The following is a 16,527-nucleotide window of genomic DNA, read 5'->3' as shown; positions in this document are numbered from 1 at the left end:
ATAACTTACGACAAAAGAAAAGTTCTTGGCCATTTATTTGAAGTCAACCAACAGCGGACTGTGTACAAGTGTAGTTTCATGAGGCAATGGCTCCAGCTCCACAACCAGATAAGTTGTTTTGCACTTTCTTCAGCATGAACTCACAGCTTTGCATATGTTCAGTACACGCACATCGCACAGTATTTCAATCATGTGAGCCTTCAGGTGTCTGCTCCCCTTGAAAGTATGATCACACCGAGAGCAGCTGAAAGGTTCTTCATCACTGTGCGTTTCATAGTGTCTTCTGAGGTCGCCTGTGTTTATGAAACACATACCACACCGAGAGAAACTAGAAGGTTTTTCTCCAGTGTGAATTTTTATATGCTCCTTCAGGTTGTCTTTGTAGGCAAAACAATTACCACACTGACAGCAGGTGAAAGGTTTCTCGCCCATGTGAATTCCCACGTGTTTCTTCAGGTTGTCTCTGCGTGAAAAACATTTACCACATTGATGACAGCTGAAAGGTTATTCACCAGTGTGAATTTTCATGTGTTTCTTGAGGGCCCCACTCTGCAAAAAGCAATGGCCACACTGAGAGCAGGTGAAAGGTTTTTCTCCAGTGTGAATTCTTATGTGTTTCTTTAGGTGGGTGTTCCTTGTAAAACAACTCCCACATTGAGTGCAGCTAAAAGGTTTTTCTCCAGTGTGACTTCTCATGTGTACCTTCAGGGTCCCTCTATGTGTAAAACAGTTGCCACACTGAGAGCAGCTGAAAGGCTTTTCTCCAGTGTGAATTCTCATATGCTCCTTCAGGTTGTCTTTGCAGGAAAAACAATTACCACACTGACAGCAGGTGAAAGGTTTCTCACCAGTGTGAATTCTCACGTGTTTCTTCAGGTTGTCTCTGCGTGAAAAACATTTACCACATTGATGACAACTGAAAGGTTGTTCACCAGTGTGAATTTTCATGTGTTTCCTTAGGTCCCCACTCTGCGAAAAGCAATGACCACAATGAGAACAGGTGAAAGGTTTTTCTCCAGTGTGAGTTCTTATGTGTTTCTTTAGGTGGTTGTTCTTTGTAAAACAACCCCCACATTGAGCGCAGCTAAAAGGTTTTTCTCCGGTGTGACTTCTCATGTGTACCTTCAGGGTCCCTTTATGTGTAAAACATTTGCCACACTGAGAGCAGCTGAAAGGCTTTTCTCCAGTGTGGGTCCTTATGTGCACCTTCAGGTTAGTTTTTAGTGTAAAACAGCTACCGCACTGGGAGCAGATGAAAGGTTTCTCTTTGGTGTGAATACTCATGTGTTGCGTCAGGTGCTCTTTTCGGGAAAAACTTTTATCACACAGAGAGCAACTGAAAGGTTGCTCTCCAGTGTGACCTCTCATGTGCATGGTCAGGGTCACATTGTGTGTAAAACTCTGACCACAATGAGGGCAGATAAAGGGTTTTTCTCCAGAGTGAATTCTAATGTGTTTTTTCAGTTTGGATTTAAAATCAAAACTTTTCTGCAAAGCGAACAAGTCAAAGGTCCAATACAGGTCGCTGTGTGTCGAGCCAGTCCAGAATTTGATGAACACTTCTTCCCACATCCAGAGCAGATGACAGATTTGCGTTCATCCACATCTTTCTTCTCGCCAACATGACGGCTTGAATTCTCTAAACAATCTGAACCTGCCTTGTTTGTTTCTCTCCAGTCCTCACTGTCATCAGTGTCAGATTCAGAGGACAGCGACCCCTGATGGTCAGGGAGGAGAGGTGCCTCCAAGTCACAGCCTGCTTCTGGTTCTTCACGCTCGTCTCCATCAGCTTCTGTTTTCACAGGTCCAGACAAGCTGCCTGTTGCTTCATCGTATTCACTTTTCACATCAACAACAGTGAGAGAGAACAGGGCGGCATCTTCTTCTTTTACTTTGACTTCTTCACGTTCTTCTTGAATGAGAGGAGGTTCTTGTCCCTCCTGATCCAGACTGGAGCTGCACTCCTGCTGCTCAGTAGCATCTTCTTCTTCTTTCATCACCAGCAGCTGCTGGACACCTGCAGGGACACACACACACACACCACTGAACAGTTGTTCTCTTCCTATTCAATTCCTGTCGGAACCTAGCGTCTGTAGTTCCCTCCTTGAACTATCAGTTCTTAGTCATTTTACAACAATGTCTAAGATCTGTTTTTCAGGAAAAGCGACATTGATGTTTACCTGTGGCCGTCGTGTTTCGTGATTCTCATGAAACAAACTAAAACAGGGATTTCAAGATTTTCCCCTCTTTGCTTTTTAACAAAGCCAAAAATTCATGACCATGTTTTAGCGGCTGAGGCTTCAAGTTGAGGTGTCCTCCAAGCTACATTTGTGCGTCTTATCATTTTGTCAAAGTGAGGAACATCTGAAAAACATACACTGGAATGGAAGAATGGTGGACTGAACCAGAGTAAGAAGCGTGACCTGGAGGATGGCACAGTTGACGTCTGAGCTCTGGCAAGACAAAGAAGTGACACACAAGAAGAACCCATTCATGGCGGTGGAGTCATGGCAGAAGTTCCTATAGACAGAGTTGAAATGTGGTGTGTTTCAACTTGATCTCGCTTGAGCTGATGACCACAAGAAAGGTTCTGCATGATCTGACACGAAAGGCTTCCAGATTGAATCTTGTGTGTGACCTGGGGTCCGTTTCAGAAAGGTGGTGTAGAGTTGTTTTTTTCACGGAATTCAGCAGAACCTCCGGGTCTTTGCAAACCTGCTCCTCATGCACGGGTTGCTTGCAGCTTAACTTTGACTTGAACTAACTCTTCAGCCCCGGTCAGACACCGAAAACACAGCGCTTTGCAGATCTGAGTTGGACAACCCGCCCAGGTCCGGTTTTCCTCACCACCTTCCTGTAACAAGCCCCTGTTGAGCAGGCTGTAATCGTAAAAGTATCATTTTTGTTTCATAATAAACTGGTGATTGAGGTTCAATCTTCAGCTGTAATATTCTTTAACATGAAGCCAGGGTGAGTGAACGTGTCAGACCTGATGTACTTGCTGTAAACATCCAACTATGTAGCTCAAATTGTATGTTTTCGACGCGAACTGTCGGGAAATGGACCTCAGGATCGTGAGTATGCGTCGATAGGGACAGGCGCAGTTCATATAGCTGTTGGCGACATCTAGTGGCGATCGGGGGAGGGTGCACATTACAGACATACCTGTAAACAACAAGCATTTATTTGCATGACTTTAGGTCTGAACGATACGGACCAAATTCCATACCTCGATATACATGTGTGCGTGTCTACCTGGCGTCTCGGCCTCCATCTCCAGCATGTTCCTCTTTTGTTCCTCTCTTGTTCACAGCAGGGTTAAACACACATAGAGTCGGCGATCAGCCGCCGCTCGAAGGACTCCAGGTCCTTTTCATCGGCTGGATGATCGACGAACAAAGAACGCGGGGGAGCCGCTTCTTCTTCTTCCCCGAGTTTCGTCAACTCAGAGAAGAATAACAAACAAAGTGTCTAACACACCGGGTGGGAGTGAGGAGAGGTCGTTGTCTCTGGCGGCGGGAGAGACTCGATCCCCGGCGGCGGCACATGGAGCCCTGCCGTGGCGAGAAGGTCTGCCCCGGTGCAGCAAACGTAGCGCCCTCCATTGCTTTTTCGGGGAACCACACTTCTAATTCTTGCCAAAGTGACATTTGTGAACGCTACGTTTTCGACCTGATAAAAAAGAGGAGTCGAGCTCTGTGTGTTCGGAGTCACAGCAAACTGCTTTTGGGTTCATTATGATGAAACAGCCCTGAATATGAATACCAAATGTCTTCCCACAACATCGCATGAATTGAAATAAAACGACAGCTCATTTAATTCAGGTATGTTTTCGCCAATATTTTCAGGCTTGGAATAGACACGTGATCGCTTATTAGCCAAAACATGTCCGGGTTGAAGTACAATATTCCTGCCGCTAGGTGGCAACAGTGTGAACTAAAGACGAGGAACGACTTCGGTAGAAGAAGAGGACTGCCCTTGCCGGAAGTGGTTTTCTCGGGATGGACGGCGCGTATGTTAGCATCAAATCTGTCGAAGAAGGTTCGCAAACGCTTTCAAAAGCAAGGACAACACGAAGGGGTAATGACAAATAATGAATGATGCTAACAATGCTAAATGCCTACGGTGGTGGAGAGGTTTGAAGAAAGAGTTCAGTTGTTCTACTTCTCACTGTAGAGAAACACAAAAGTCCTCACCCTGTTTCTGAGGCGAGATGGCGCGTGGAGTTGTGTCACTCAGCTGGGGGGAGACCGTGGGGTGGAGGGTCCCTCAGTTCCGGTGCCGACCCGCTGCACTTTCCGTCTCCCGGTCCAGTCCGGTTTATCGTTTCATTGCCACACAATGTCAAAGACACTCGCGTCTACGGTTGAGTTCATGTCGTAGTCGATTGTTGCGTGACCCGTGTGTGTGTGTGTGTGTGTGTGTGTGTGTGTGCGTGTGTGCGTGTGTGCGTGCGTGCGTGCGTGTGTCCCTGCAGGTGCTCAGCAGCCACTGGTGATCAAAGAGGAAGCTACTGTCGTGGAGTGCAGCCTCATTAAAGAAGAGACAGAAGAAGAAGCTATAGATGATGTCAAAGTAAAAGAAGAAGCCCCTCGGTTGGACCTGACTCCGGGTCATGTGAAGAGTGAATATGAGGAAGCAGCCAGCAGCTGGTCTCGACACATGAAAGGAGAGGATGATGGAGACACCGGTGGAGGAGCAGAAGCAGCCAGTGACTTGGCTGCACCCCTGCTCCCCGAGAGTTCGCCCTCCTCCGAGTCTGACACGGATGACAGTGATGACTGGGGTGAGACCAGTAAAGGTACGACTGCACCAGACCTGCATTACACACCAGCAGCTCCTGGCTTGCTCGCTGTCCAGTCGGGACGGGCCATAACTTACACCATATCCCACCCAGCAAAGTTTCCACCATGACACCTCTGCATCTCACCATAAACTGGATGAGCACGCGGCTCACTGGCTGCACTGGACCTGCACACGTGAGCATGAGGAGACGGTGACGGCGCCGCGCTCTCCAGCTCCAGTGCCACCTGAGGTGCTGACGTGCTAAACATACCAAGTGAATGAAAGCTCACCATCGTCTCCGGGTGTCCTAACCTGTTGGCGTCCTTCCTGTTGGAAGGTCACGCTGGGAAGGGAACTGCCACAGCTGTGTTCACATCCTGGTGCCCAGGAGTCTGTGCTTGGAAGAGTCTTGTGCTCTGCCAGACTTTGTCTGGCCTCGTCAGGTCCGTCTTGGACGGGAAAACCGTCCCACCCACGATGACATGCACCAACTGGACAGTGTGCCTCTGGCCAGTCCTCCTCCCAGGTCTGGTGGGTCAGTGCCAGTGACGTCATGTCTGTCGCTGCTTTATTCCAGTTGAATTGAGCAAGGCCAGAAGGAGGAATGTTTGGGCTTCAGCTGGAAAGCAGCCGAGTGTGGCCACCGCTTCTCCACGGGAGTATAAACATGCAGGACTGCTGGACTTTCTTATCCCGTACCTGCGACCCAGCAGGTAACTTTCTAGTCCTCAGAAACATAAAGTAACTGCATGTCCACTTCATGGATGAACGACCTCGATAATGTGAAGTGAACATTATGAGGCGGCAAATGTTGCTCTGGTGGTGTTGAATAATATTTCTGTTCCCCCCCAGGAGCAGCCAGACCCTGTCACGATCGGCATCTCCTCCCGAGGACCCCCCGTACCCGTCTGCCTCCCGTGTGAGGAGGGGGCCCTCCAGGTCCCGCAGCCCCAGGGATCGCTCGCGGAGAGGAAGGTCCAGCTCTGCGGAGAGGCGGAGCCAGGGGCCTGGGGCCAAGCCACGCCTTCCTGAAAGCAAGCTTGCAGAGTGCTACCATTTTGCTTTGTCCCTCGTGCCCATGCTCAAAGCGCTGGACTACAACCGCAGAGAAGCGGCAAAAGTCCGGATCATAAATCTGCTGCAGGGCATCGACAGATGACGACGGCCGTGCCGAAAACCTCCACCCTCTACTTCCTGTCCTCAGTGAATACCAGGGAGCTCCCACCCCCCACCCCGAGGAACTGGGACACGAGCGCTCAGCTCAAGTGTTCAGGACAAAGGTCTCTGGTGAAACACCATGTCAGTTTTTGGATATTACGTCTGTTTTGCACACACTTGTATCTCTATCCTTGTGGGGTCCTCTCCTGGCCGTCACCCTTTCCCCAGCCTCTCCCCCTAAACACTGGCTCACCTGAACCAGGACTCTGAACTAGAACCACCCAGTTATTCTGACCTCATCAAATTAAGGCTGAACCTCGTGGGGACCAGACAAATGTCCCCACAAAGTCATACGGTCCTCACAAGGTGTTTTGTCAACCTCGCTTGTCCTTCCTGTGTTAGTTCTGGTTGTAAAAAACCTGTTTTGTTTTGACATGAAATGTTGCACTAAGAATGTGACCTCTGATTCATGCCCGCTGATATTGGCCTGCCTCGGTCACCGAGCCAGACTCTGCTTGAACGACTGCTCTCGAGTTTGTCAGACTTCTGGTCAATTCATGGTCTTTAAGGCGGAACATTTACTCCATCTGCTGGAACCTACCTGGAGGACCAACCTCGTTGGTGCTTCTTTCTCTTCTTCTTCTTCTTCCAAAGCATTTTCTTCTTTTCCACTCCCTTCTGTCTCCTTCTTCAAGCAAGTCTGGAGCCAAAGAGTCAAATTTTTATAGTCTAAACCGGTTCATTTAATCATTTATTCCATTGTTACTGTAGAATGACAAGAATGAAAATGAGCAATTGAAAAAAAGACACAAAATAAAGGCGGCAATCATCCATGGGAAGCAAAACGTGAAGTTGTCGGACTCAGAACAAGCTTGTGACAGACGTGTCAGACCGCCGGTCTCTAAACGCTTCAGTGCTCTCGTGATTCTCCTGCGACCCAGTGAATTGATGGCACTCACCACCTCATGGCTACAGGTTCCGCGGGATTCCTCTGCCCTGGTGTTTCAGAGGTGGAGGTCCATGTTATGTTTCTGCTCCGGCAGTCGTACCAGAGTGGAGAAGGCGCTGTCGCCCCTTATGTTCAGGTCTGGACATGGCGACTGACAGAGACCCACCTGAGGGGGGTCAGCACTTCTGCAGGGGCCGAGTTGGGCTTCAATAAAAGGTTCTCAATCAAAGCTTCAAGTGGATTCTGAAGTGGACAGGGAGCCAGTACAGAGATGCTGCTGACACTGCTGCCTGTCCGAGCCAGTTAGATGCCTTCTGAACCAGCAGGGGGTGTGAGAGAGATTTATTCTTGATGCCAGTGAAGTTGCTTTTACAATTCGCCCGGTGACAGCGTGGCTTTGATTTTAGTGGTCATTTTCATTCAGCTGGACGAAACAGGGCCTTTATTTAAATGAAAGGATCAAGGGAAAGTGAGGAGTCAAAGAGGACACCAAGATTTCAGGTTGTTTTTCAGACGAGGCTGTCAGGGAAGGGAGGAGAGTCTAGTGGCCGGTTCAGCTGCAGGAAATGTTGTGGCAGCCACTTGCTGACATCCTCAAGACAAGCCAGGACAAGCAGCCGCGGTCAGTGGAAGGATGGTGGCGCTGGGTGATTTGTTCAAGGGGAGGCATGTTGACTGGAAGCAGAATGGGACCTGAAATGGAACCCTGAGGAAGGTACATGTGAGACGTTCCGCTCCTGGGCTGGATGATGCCCCCCCCCTCTCAGCTGGCGCCCCCTCCTCTTCCAGAGGTGTCCACACCAGCTTCATCCTGACATCAGTGCCGTGCCGACTGTCCACTTCTAGAGGTCAACAATACTGTGTCGGGTGTTTACAGAAAAGCCTGGCAAGAGGAAGTGTCCTGCAGAGTAGGACATCAGTTCAGCACCCATGTTGAGAGGAATGTCACCAGAGAGAAAGTCAGAAGCCAGAACATTGCAGGACATGAAGAGGCTCCCGCTGAATTTAGATCCTGCGCAACTTTAATCCCTCTCTTTCAGGTGATGTTTCAGAGCAGGTGCTTTCTGTGCATAATCACCGAAGCAGTGTAGAAACATCTCCTTGTCTGTCTGTGACGTGCAGCTCCAGTCTGGATCAGGAGGGACAAGAACCTCCTCTCATTAAAGAAGAACCAGAAGAAGAAGATCTAGACCAAATCAAAGAAGAGGCCACCCAGTTCTCCCTCACTCCTGTCCAGGTGAAGAGTGAAGATGATGGAGCAACCAGCAGCTGGACTCAACACATGAAGACAGAAGCTGATGGAGACACCTGTGGAGGAGCAGAAGCAGCCAGTGACTTGGATACACCTCTCCTCCCTGACCACCAGAGGTCGCTCTCCTCTGACTCTGAGACAGAAGGAAGTGAAGACTGGAGTGAATCCAGTGACACACCAGTCCAGTTCAAACTCTGTGTGCAATCCAAAAGTTTGCGTCGGTGGGAAGAAAGACGATGTTGATCACAAGTCGATCTCCTCTGGATGTGGAAGGAAATGTTCTCCTGAGTCTGGACTGCCGTCTCACCACCTGAAGAAACCTGGAGGACTTCAGCCCGGAGAAAGTCCTTTCATCTGCTCTCAGTGTGGTAAATCTTTTACTGCAAGCTCAAGTCTGAAGCCGCATTCACTCATTCACACTGGGGAAAACCCTTCAGCTGCTCTCAATGCAGCGACAAAAAGTGCCTTAATGAGCACATCCACACTGGAGAAAAGCCTTTCACTTGTCCGGTGTGTAGCTCCATGTGAGTGGGCACACAGGAGAAAAACCTTTCATCGGCTCCCTTTGTGGTACCAGTTATGCCTACAGAGGCTCCTGAGGGAACACATGAGAACTCATTCCGGAGAAAAACCTTTTGTCTGCTCTCAGTGTGGTGACTGTTTTCGGTTAAATGGACAACTGATGTCTCACATGACAAGTCACTCCACAGTGAAAGCTTTGGTTTGTGCTGTAAAACATCTTCATTCTCATCTCTGATTCGAATTTGTGTGTCTCTGACACTTGGCTCCGCTCCAGGTCTTAGCTGCACTTGCCACCTGAATTCTTCTAAATGAGGTTGACATGTGACAAATGGCTCAACTCAGTGACCATCAGGAACATTTTGGACCAGAATGAAACTCCAATCTTACTCAGATAGTTGTTGACAAGTTCTATTTAATTCAGTGTGTGAGTGAAGCCTCAGTGAGAGTGAGGCCTCAGTGTGAGCGACGCCTCAGTGGTCACTCATGAAGAGAAGCTTTGTTGTTTTTGTTTAGACCAAGAAGTTCCTGCAGCCTCTTGGGTCCAAGGTGATTTAGATTTTGACACATTTCACGCACCTTTCTGGCTCAGCTCTTCATCTTCAGTGAGGATCAGACGACGACGATTTGACACAGCCATGTTGACCTGTTTGATCCCCTGCATGTGTCTGGACCAGGGGTCACCCTCATGCACCAGTGTGCTTCCCCCATGGACTTGTTCAAAGTTTCATTTTTCACTTAGACTCGTGTCTCAGTAACGTTTTCTCAGCTGACCTCTCAGTCAACCTTGTGATGGTGACTGACTCTTTACACCGACCAGGTGTCAGCGGGTTCCCAAGCCCTGACCCGGCCCATCCAGGACCCACTCCGTCTCTCTCACACACACAAACACACACCAGTAATCAGAAGGGAACCCACAACCAGGTCCAGGTCGTCATGGCTGAGGTTCTGCTGTGGCCAGTTAGCTCATCACTGATGAGTCAGAGTCCTTGGTGGCATTGTCGGTCCGGGCGAGTGGACCAGGCCACCACCAGCACTGGACCTTGACGGGCGCCAGGGCTTCCGAGTCCCTCTTGCACCTGTAGTAGGCGCTCTTGAGCAGCTTCCAGCGGATCTTCAGCTGGTCCACGGAGCGGTGGAAACCATCCGCCGCTGCGCCACCCTGTTCCGAACCTTCCTGCCGCCCAAGCACTTCTTCGTGTCCAGATCCTCCAGGAACACCTCGGTCTCCTTCACGACCCGGTTCTACTTCTTGATCCCGGACTCTCACTCACCCCGCGGCGCGGGCGGCTACTGTTGTTGATCGTGTCTGGGCAGTCATCCGGGATTAAGCGACGCGCGTGTGCGCGGGACGAGCGCGAGCTATCGCGGAGTGACGCGGACCCGAACAGCGGGAAGTCCACGCGGACCAGGCTGTGCCGTGCGGGGGAGTTTGCTTCATCCGCAGGGACAACGAGGCGGGCGGAGTCTGTTCCCGACTGAAATCGTTGAAGGAAAATCGCTCCATCATTCTCCTGACTCACGTGTCTCTCGTGGCGGACAAAGAGTGTCCGTCACGAGTGGTCAACGTCACACACACACGCCGACTTGTGCCCCGATGTTTTGACAGCTGATGTCGGGCAGGAGGAGCCGCGCCCTTTCCCCGGCCTGTCACTCGTGATTGGTTAATGAAGACTCATCAGCTGCGGTCGGAACCAGCTGGTGACGTAGTGAGAAGCACCTCGGTGGCTGAGTTCAGGGACCACGCTGCGGTTCCGTCTGTCGGATTAGAGAAGAGTTTTATCTGGTGTCAGCACTTAAACTGCGGAAGTTTGGACCTCAATTTCCCGCCAGAACGACTGTTCTCACCTCTGTTTCCACTCTGGACGCCCCCTCCCCAGTTCGGTTGTTCTTCAGCTAAGGGTAGGTTGGTCCTGTAGCCGGGTCTCGTCTGTGCTCCTCAGGCGTCACTGCGCGCCTGTCCGCAGGAATGGCTCGTGCGCACCTCTTCCTGCTGCTGCTGCTCGGCTGCTCGGAGGTCGCCGCTCTCTTCGACTGGCTCCGGACCTCGCCTCCTCCAGCGGTCGCCGATGTTCCCGCCGCGGCTGCTCGTCCCGAAGACGTTCCGTTCGAGATGGTGACTGCGGACGAGAAGTTGCTGGCCGAAGCCAAGCAGATGCAACTCAGCGAGCTGGACTCCTGCCACGTCCAAGTATGGAACCAGTCCGAACCACAGTTCGGTGTCGGCGGGGTCCAACGTGCGGTTGTCTGCGGGCAGGTAGTGGCGCGGCTGCGAGCGAGCTGCCACGCTCTGACGGAGGAACAGATGGCCAAGCTGGGCGTGGAGCTCTTCAACTGTCAGGCCCGGATCGAGGGTCGGCGCACCTTCCCGTGCTCGGACGAGATGGTAAGCACAGTGGGTGGGACCGTGGCCGGGACAGGCTCTGAGTCTGGAGCCAGAGGTTCTGCAAGTCACCCGATCCTCGCGTCCCCCAGGGCCTCCGGGAGTGCACGGCCGATATGGACTCGGACACGTGGAACGCCTACCACATCGTCAGCAACAGAGCGCGCGCCGTCTGCTACGCCGCCCGCCAGCAGCTGTTCCGCCGGCGAGCGGAGGAGACGGTCAACGCCCTCATCTCCTCGGCCAGCAGCCAGCTGGGCGCCATGCAGGAGCTGAAGGTACCTGGTTAGTTCAGCCGCTCCTCGAAGGGCCGCGCTGGAGCGGTTGGTCGGTGCCCTTGTGCCAGGCGGCCTCACTCTTGACGACCCGCAGGAAGGACAGCTGGAGCTGCGGGAGCTGACGGCCGCCTCGCTGGACAAGCTCGTGGAGGGACACGGCGCGCTCCAGAGGCAGCAGGTGACGCTGCAGGCGGGCCAGGAGCAGATGGAGGACGCGCTGACGCAGAACCTGCAGCGTCTGGGTCAGGAGAAGGCTCTGATCGCCTCGGGTCAGGAGCTGGTGGCCCAGCTCATCCAGGGCGTCACTCAGAAGATGGGTGCGCCACTCTGACGGATGCTGAGCTCCACTGCAGAACACCTGCTGACATCAACATATTCCTGTCTCCAGAGTTTGTGAGCGAGAACCTGCAGCTGCAGGGCTCTGAAGTCCAGGAGAACCACAAGACCATGGTCCAGGACTTGGCCCAGGTCTGGCACCAGGTCCAGGACATCCACCAGAAGATCGGTGAGTCGGAGGGAGGGGGCGGCTCGCCGCGCGGGTTTTCACGCTGGTGTCTGCAGACCACAGCATGTCGGAGTTCCAGCAGTACCAGGACCACACCTCCCGGTACTACTCGACCCTGATGAGCAAACTGGAGCGCATGAACAGCACTCTGGCGCTCCTGCTGGACTACCTGGACCACATGCACACGCGTGTCGAGGAGCGCCTGCACTGGATCCAGGGTTACCTGGGTTTGGCAGGTCAGCACCTGGTGGAGCGGCGCGAGCGTGGCACCCAGGTAAACCTGGGCTCTGTGCGCAGGTCTGAGCCTCGCGGCCATGTGGGTCTGCATCTCTCACGCTGGCTACTTCCTGCTCTGCGCCGTGCTGCTGACCTTCCTGCGCTGCGCCGCGTTCACCCGTGCGGCACTGCTGATGGTGGTGCCGGTCAACGCCCTGGCCAAGATCCACCAGCAGGCGGCGCTGGACCTGGGCAGCCTCACCGTGCTGTTGCTGGCTCTGTCTCTGGGTGCGGACCTGCCCGCTGGGCCGGGATGGTGGGAGGCTGGTTCTGATCCAAGGGTCCTGGTCTCCACAGCTCACTGGCTGCTGCGGCGACTGCGAGTGTGTTTTCACAGCACCCGGATGTCCGGCGTCCTGGCCCAGCTACCGCCCACTCAAGCACCGACGCCCGGCTCCTACCCGCCTTCCTCAACCCCGGAGAGGTGCGTGCTCGGAATCCCCTGAGGCTTTTGTCGTGGTGCCTTCAGGCTGCTGTGGAGAACTGAGAGGCTCGTGTCTGCAGGAGTCACAGTGAGTCAGAGAAGGCGCGAGTCCATACGTGACTGTCTCTGACTCACTAGAGTAAATGAGTCCTGGTTCTGATCTTGTCTGAATCAAGACTCCATATGTGGTTGTGTTCTCAGAGGCAAGGACCTGGACGACGACCTGCTGATCCAGTCTGAGACCATCATCTCAGGTGTGTTCAGGAAACAGTCGGGCGCCGACTCGAGTCACTCGTGTTCCATGTGGCCTTCAGGTTCCCTGAGTGCGTTGCTGGTGTCGCCTCCTCGCAGGAAGGATCTGCTGAGCGGCTCGCTGGCCTACTCCACCCCGCGGAGCCGTCCCGCGGTGAGCGCTCCAACTCACACGCTGCGGCCTCATGGGGGCGCTGTGCTTTCATGACAGTCAAGTCTGATGACACAGTGAGGTCACACTGCAGCTGCACCAGCTGCTCACTGAACTTGACCGTGTCACCCGAGTCTTTTCCCGGAGTGTGGGCGGGACCGGTTCCGAAGCCAACGCTGCTCTCTGGTGCAGGTGGAGCAGATCCCTGTGGGGAACCTGGGAGGTGTTTTCACCGCGGCAAAGGACTCACCGGATTTTATCTACGACTCCCGGAGCTCGAGTCCGACGCCGTCCTTGGTCAGCAACAGGTCTGTTCTTCCTCTGCTGGGTGGGGGTCATGATCTGACCCGGGTCTGACCGAGTCCCTCCGTCCGCAGCTCTCTCACGGGGCGGCAGCTTTGTAACGGTGTCACCAAGACGGGCAAGGCCTGTAAGAAGAGAGCCGTGCTCGGCAAGGAGTTCTGCTGCGTCCATGAGGACGGCCGCACGTCCTACATCCAACCCTGAGGCTGGTGCCCGAGACCCGGTCCGGCTGCACCAGGACTCCTGCCGTCCTGCTTCTTCAATCGATTATATTGTATATTCCAGATGTTTTAACTGAATAAAATATTGCTGATGAGCTTTTAAACCCTCCTGTGTTCATCACTGAACACGTGTCTGCAAAACCAAGTTCTGAAGCTGGTGGTTCCCGGGGTCGCACTTGAGACCTGAGCCCAGAATAGACGCTCCAGCCACTAGGACTGAGGGAAGAGCTGAGCCAGAAGGCTGCGGACTCCACCCCACCTGGGGTCACTGGCTCCGTCTGGACTGAATCATCTGGGAGAGATTCAGAGTAGAACCTCAGTTGAACACCTGTGAAGAGCTGCATCTCTGCGCTTCTCTGCTGCCCCCACGACAGACCACGATTTTGGAACTGACAAGGAAGAGAAACCGGGTTTAAAATTGTATATGAATGTAACTACTCTTGGGGAAGCTGAGTCATGGTGTCTCTAAAAAGGGCTTAACTGGACTGTTGGTTGTTGGACTGTTGAAAAATTCCAATTGGTTGTGAGTATATTCAACTGTCCTTTTGTATGATATCTGGATGCTGGGAGACGAACAACCACATGTCACACGTTTGCCTCCCTACAAAGCCCGATTGTTCACTGACTGAACTGTGTGTGTGTGTCCCTGCAGGTGTCCAGCAGCTGCTGGTGATGAAAGAAGAAGATGCTACTGAGCAGCAGGAGTGCAGCTCCAGTCTGGATCAGGAGGGACAAGAACCTCCTCTCATTCAAGAAGAACCAGAAGAAGAAGATATGCAGACAGTAAAAGCAGAAGAAGAAGACGCCCAGAGGTTCTCCCTCACTCCTGTTGATGTGAAGAGTGAATACGATGAAACGACCGCCAGCTTGAGTCGACTTGTGAAAACAGAAGCTGATGGGGAGAAAACTACAGAGAAACCATCGTGTCTCCGTCATCTGTCAGTGAGAAGACAGATGGAACTGATCCCAAGTCAGTGACCTGCGATGTATGTGGTAAAAGCTTTGAAAAAAAAATCCCTAAAGATGCACATGCGCTTACACACTGGGGAGAAACCCTTCATCTGCCCCCAGTGTGGTCAACGTTTTTCACATGGACGCACACCCTGAAAAACCGTTCAGCTGCTCTCAGTGTGGAATGCCTTTCTTGCATGAAGGTGTCCTGAAAGCACACCTGAAAGTCCACGCTGGAGAAGATACCATCTCCTGCTATCGGTGTGGTAAACATTATACACATAGTCAGCAACTGAGGGTGCATATGGTAACTCACCACGGGGAAACATCCTTCACTTGCTGCCAGTGTGGTAGAAGTTATTCTTCCAGTACACCCCTGAAGGCACACATGAGGAGCCACATCCAAGGAAAACACTATGTCTGCCCCCAGTGTGGTATACGTTTTGCTACACGAAACTCTTCTTGATGGGTCATGTGATAACTCACGCTGAAGAAATGCATTTCAGCTGCTCTTGGTGTGGTAAAGCTTTCATGGAACGATGGCTGCTGAAAGCCCATCTGAGAGTCCACAATGGAGAATATAACCTCTACTGCTATCTGTGTCGTAAGCCTTTTACATATATACAGCAACTGAGAACACATTTGCTATCTCATAGTGGGGAAACATCCTTCACTTGCTTTCAATGTTGTCAGAATTTCACACGCACATGAAAACACACACTGGAGAAAGTACCTTCGGTGCGGTACATGTTATCCACAGAGGGGGCAACTGTTGGTGCCCATGCAGTCTCACAGTGGGGAAAATTCCTTCACTTGCGCCCAGCGTGGTAAATCTTTCACAGTACGCGGGCATCTCAAATGACACATGAAAAGCCACACTGGAGAAAAAACCTTCTACTGCTTTCGGTGTGGTGAACGTCATACAGATAGAGAGCAACTGACGATACACATGCAAACTCAAAGTGAGGAAACAGGCTTGACTTGCTTACACAGTGGCAAAGCTTTCTTGGATGCAGGGTCCCTGAATACGCACATGGAAAACCACACTGGAGAAAATACCTACACCTGCTATCTGTGTGGTGGATGTTATACACGTAGAGAGAAACTGAACGCACATGTGCAAACTCACGACCGGAAAGATTCTTCACTTGCTCTCAGTGTGGTCAAGCTTTCAAAGGGGGTCAGGGTCCGAAAACGCACATGAAAATCCGCTCTGGAGAAAAATCCTTCAGCTGCTATCAGTGTGCTCAATGTTATACAAATGGAGGGCAACTGGAGCTACATATGCAAACTCTGCTGTCAGTGTGGTTTGAGTTTGTCTTCTAGTGAACGTCTGAAGGAACACATGACAGTTCATGCTTGAGAAAAACCGCTCAGCTGCTCTGTGTGGCAAAGCTTTCGCTCCTGGAGGTGTGTATACAAATATTTAGACTTAATGTTTTTACAAATATTTTTTATGTTTTTTTTTGTCCATTATTCAATGTCATAGTTTTTGGGGGGCAAAGCATCGGACTAGCATGTATTAAAGTTGCCACATAAGACGGATGGTGTGTGTGTTAAACCAATTCCAATATTCAAAACCAAGTGACAGCGGTGGCCTTTCCCCCCGGAAGCTATGGCTGTCTGTCTTAATGGGGTCTGGACTCTGTTCCGTGTTTCCCCTTTAGAAATGTGTAACTGCGCCGTGACGTTTAGTCAAGTCTGTTGTGAGTGAGATGCTTAGATTAGATGAGTTTCTACTTACAAACTTGGCGCATATATCAATACGGTAAAAGTGGCAAGACATTCAACAAGCTATACCACTTGTGTTGACGTGGTAGTGTACAAAGAGCAGTGGAGGAGTGATGGGTCAATGATGCCTCGGTGGGTGTGTGACACACTCATCCGCTGAATGACTCTGCTCTGGTACTGTGTTGGGGTACCATCATGCTGCCACCTGCTGGACTGAATCCAGTTGCCTAGTGTTACAGGTAGGCATGTGGTAAGTCCACAAGTCGTGGCAAGGGGTTGCATCATTTATATTATTAAAATGCGAGTCCTTCATGGAACATTTTGGACTGTCTTCTTTCGATTTATATTCAATGTCCACATACGCCGACTTGCAACATCAGTCAGGGGAA

At 51.7% G+C, this 16,527-nt stretch overlaps 3 protein-coding genes across 3 annotated transcripts; 2 read left to right on the top strand and 1 right to left on the bottom strand.

The window, feature by feature from the left end:
• Positions 1 to 34: 34 nt before the first annotated feature.
• Positions 35 to 3,631, bottom strand: LOC128752743 (oocyte zinc finger protein XlCOF6.1-like). Its single transcript, XM_053854319.1, has 2 exons — positions 3,256 to 3,631; positions 35 to 2,017 (listed from the first exon to the last, which is right to left on the bottom strand). The coding sequence occupies exon 2, from the start codon at positions 1,570 to 1,572 to the stop codon at positions 505 to 507; it is 1,068 nt and encodes a 355-aa protein (XP_053710294.1). The 5' UTR covers positions 1,573 to 2,017; positions 3,256 to 3,631; the 3' UTR covers positions 35 to 504.
• Positions 3,632 to 3,948: 317 nt separating this feature from the next.
• LOC128752808 (uncharacterized) lies at positions 3,949 to 6,992 on the top strand. Its single transcript, XM_053854446.1, has 4 exons — positions 3,949 to 4,080; positions 4,478 to 4,801; positions 5,363 to 5,498; positions 5,638 to 6,992. The coding sequence occupies exons 1-4, from the start codon at positions 4,002 to 4,004 to the stop codon at positions 5,942 to 5,944; spliced, it is 846 nt and encodes a 281-aa protein (XP_053710421.1). The 5' UTR covers positions 3,949 to 4,001; the 3' UTR covers positions 5,945 to 6,992.
• Positions 6,993 to 10,632: 3,640 nt separating this feature from the next.
• bmb (brambleberry) lies at positions 10,633 to 13,439 on the top strand. The gene is made up of 12 exons (XM_053850155.1): positions 10,633 to 10,854; positions 10,921 to 11,049; positions 11,139 to 11,324; positions 11,419 to 11,641; positions 11,713 to 11,829; positions 11,886 to 12,065; positions 12,127 to 12,361; positions 12,471 to 12,617; positions 12,731 to 12,783; positions 12,844 to 12,935; positions 13,125 to 13,240; positions 13,310 to 13,439. Exons 1-12 carry the CDS (start codon positions 10,633 to 10,635, stop codon positions 13,437 to 13,439), a joined length of 1,830 nt encoding a protein of 609 aa, XP_053706130.1.
• Positions 13,440 to 16,527: the final 3,088 nt, after the last annotated feature.

Source organism: Synchiropus splendidus, chromosome 1, assembly GCF_027744825.2.
Source record: "Synchiropus splendidus isolate RoL2022-P1 chromosome 1, RoL_Sspl_1.0, whole genome shotgun sequence".
NCBI classification, from domain to species: domain Eukaryota; kingdom Metazoa; phylum Chordata; class Actinopteri; order Syngnathiformes; family Callionymidae; genus Synchiropus; species Synchiropus splendidus.
This window is presented reverse-complemented; position numbering and strand designations above follow the sequence as displayed.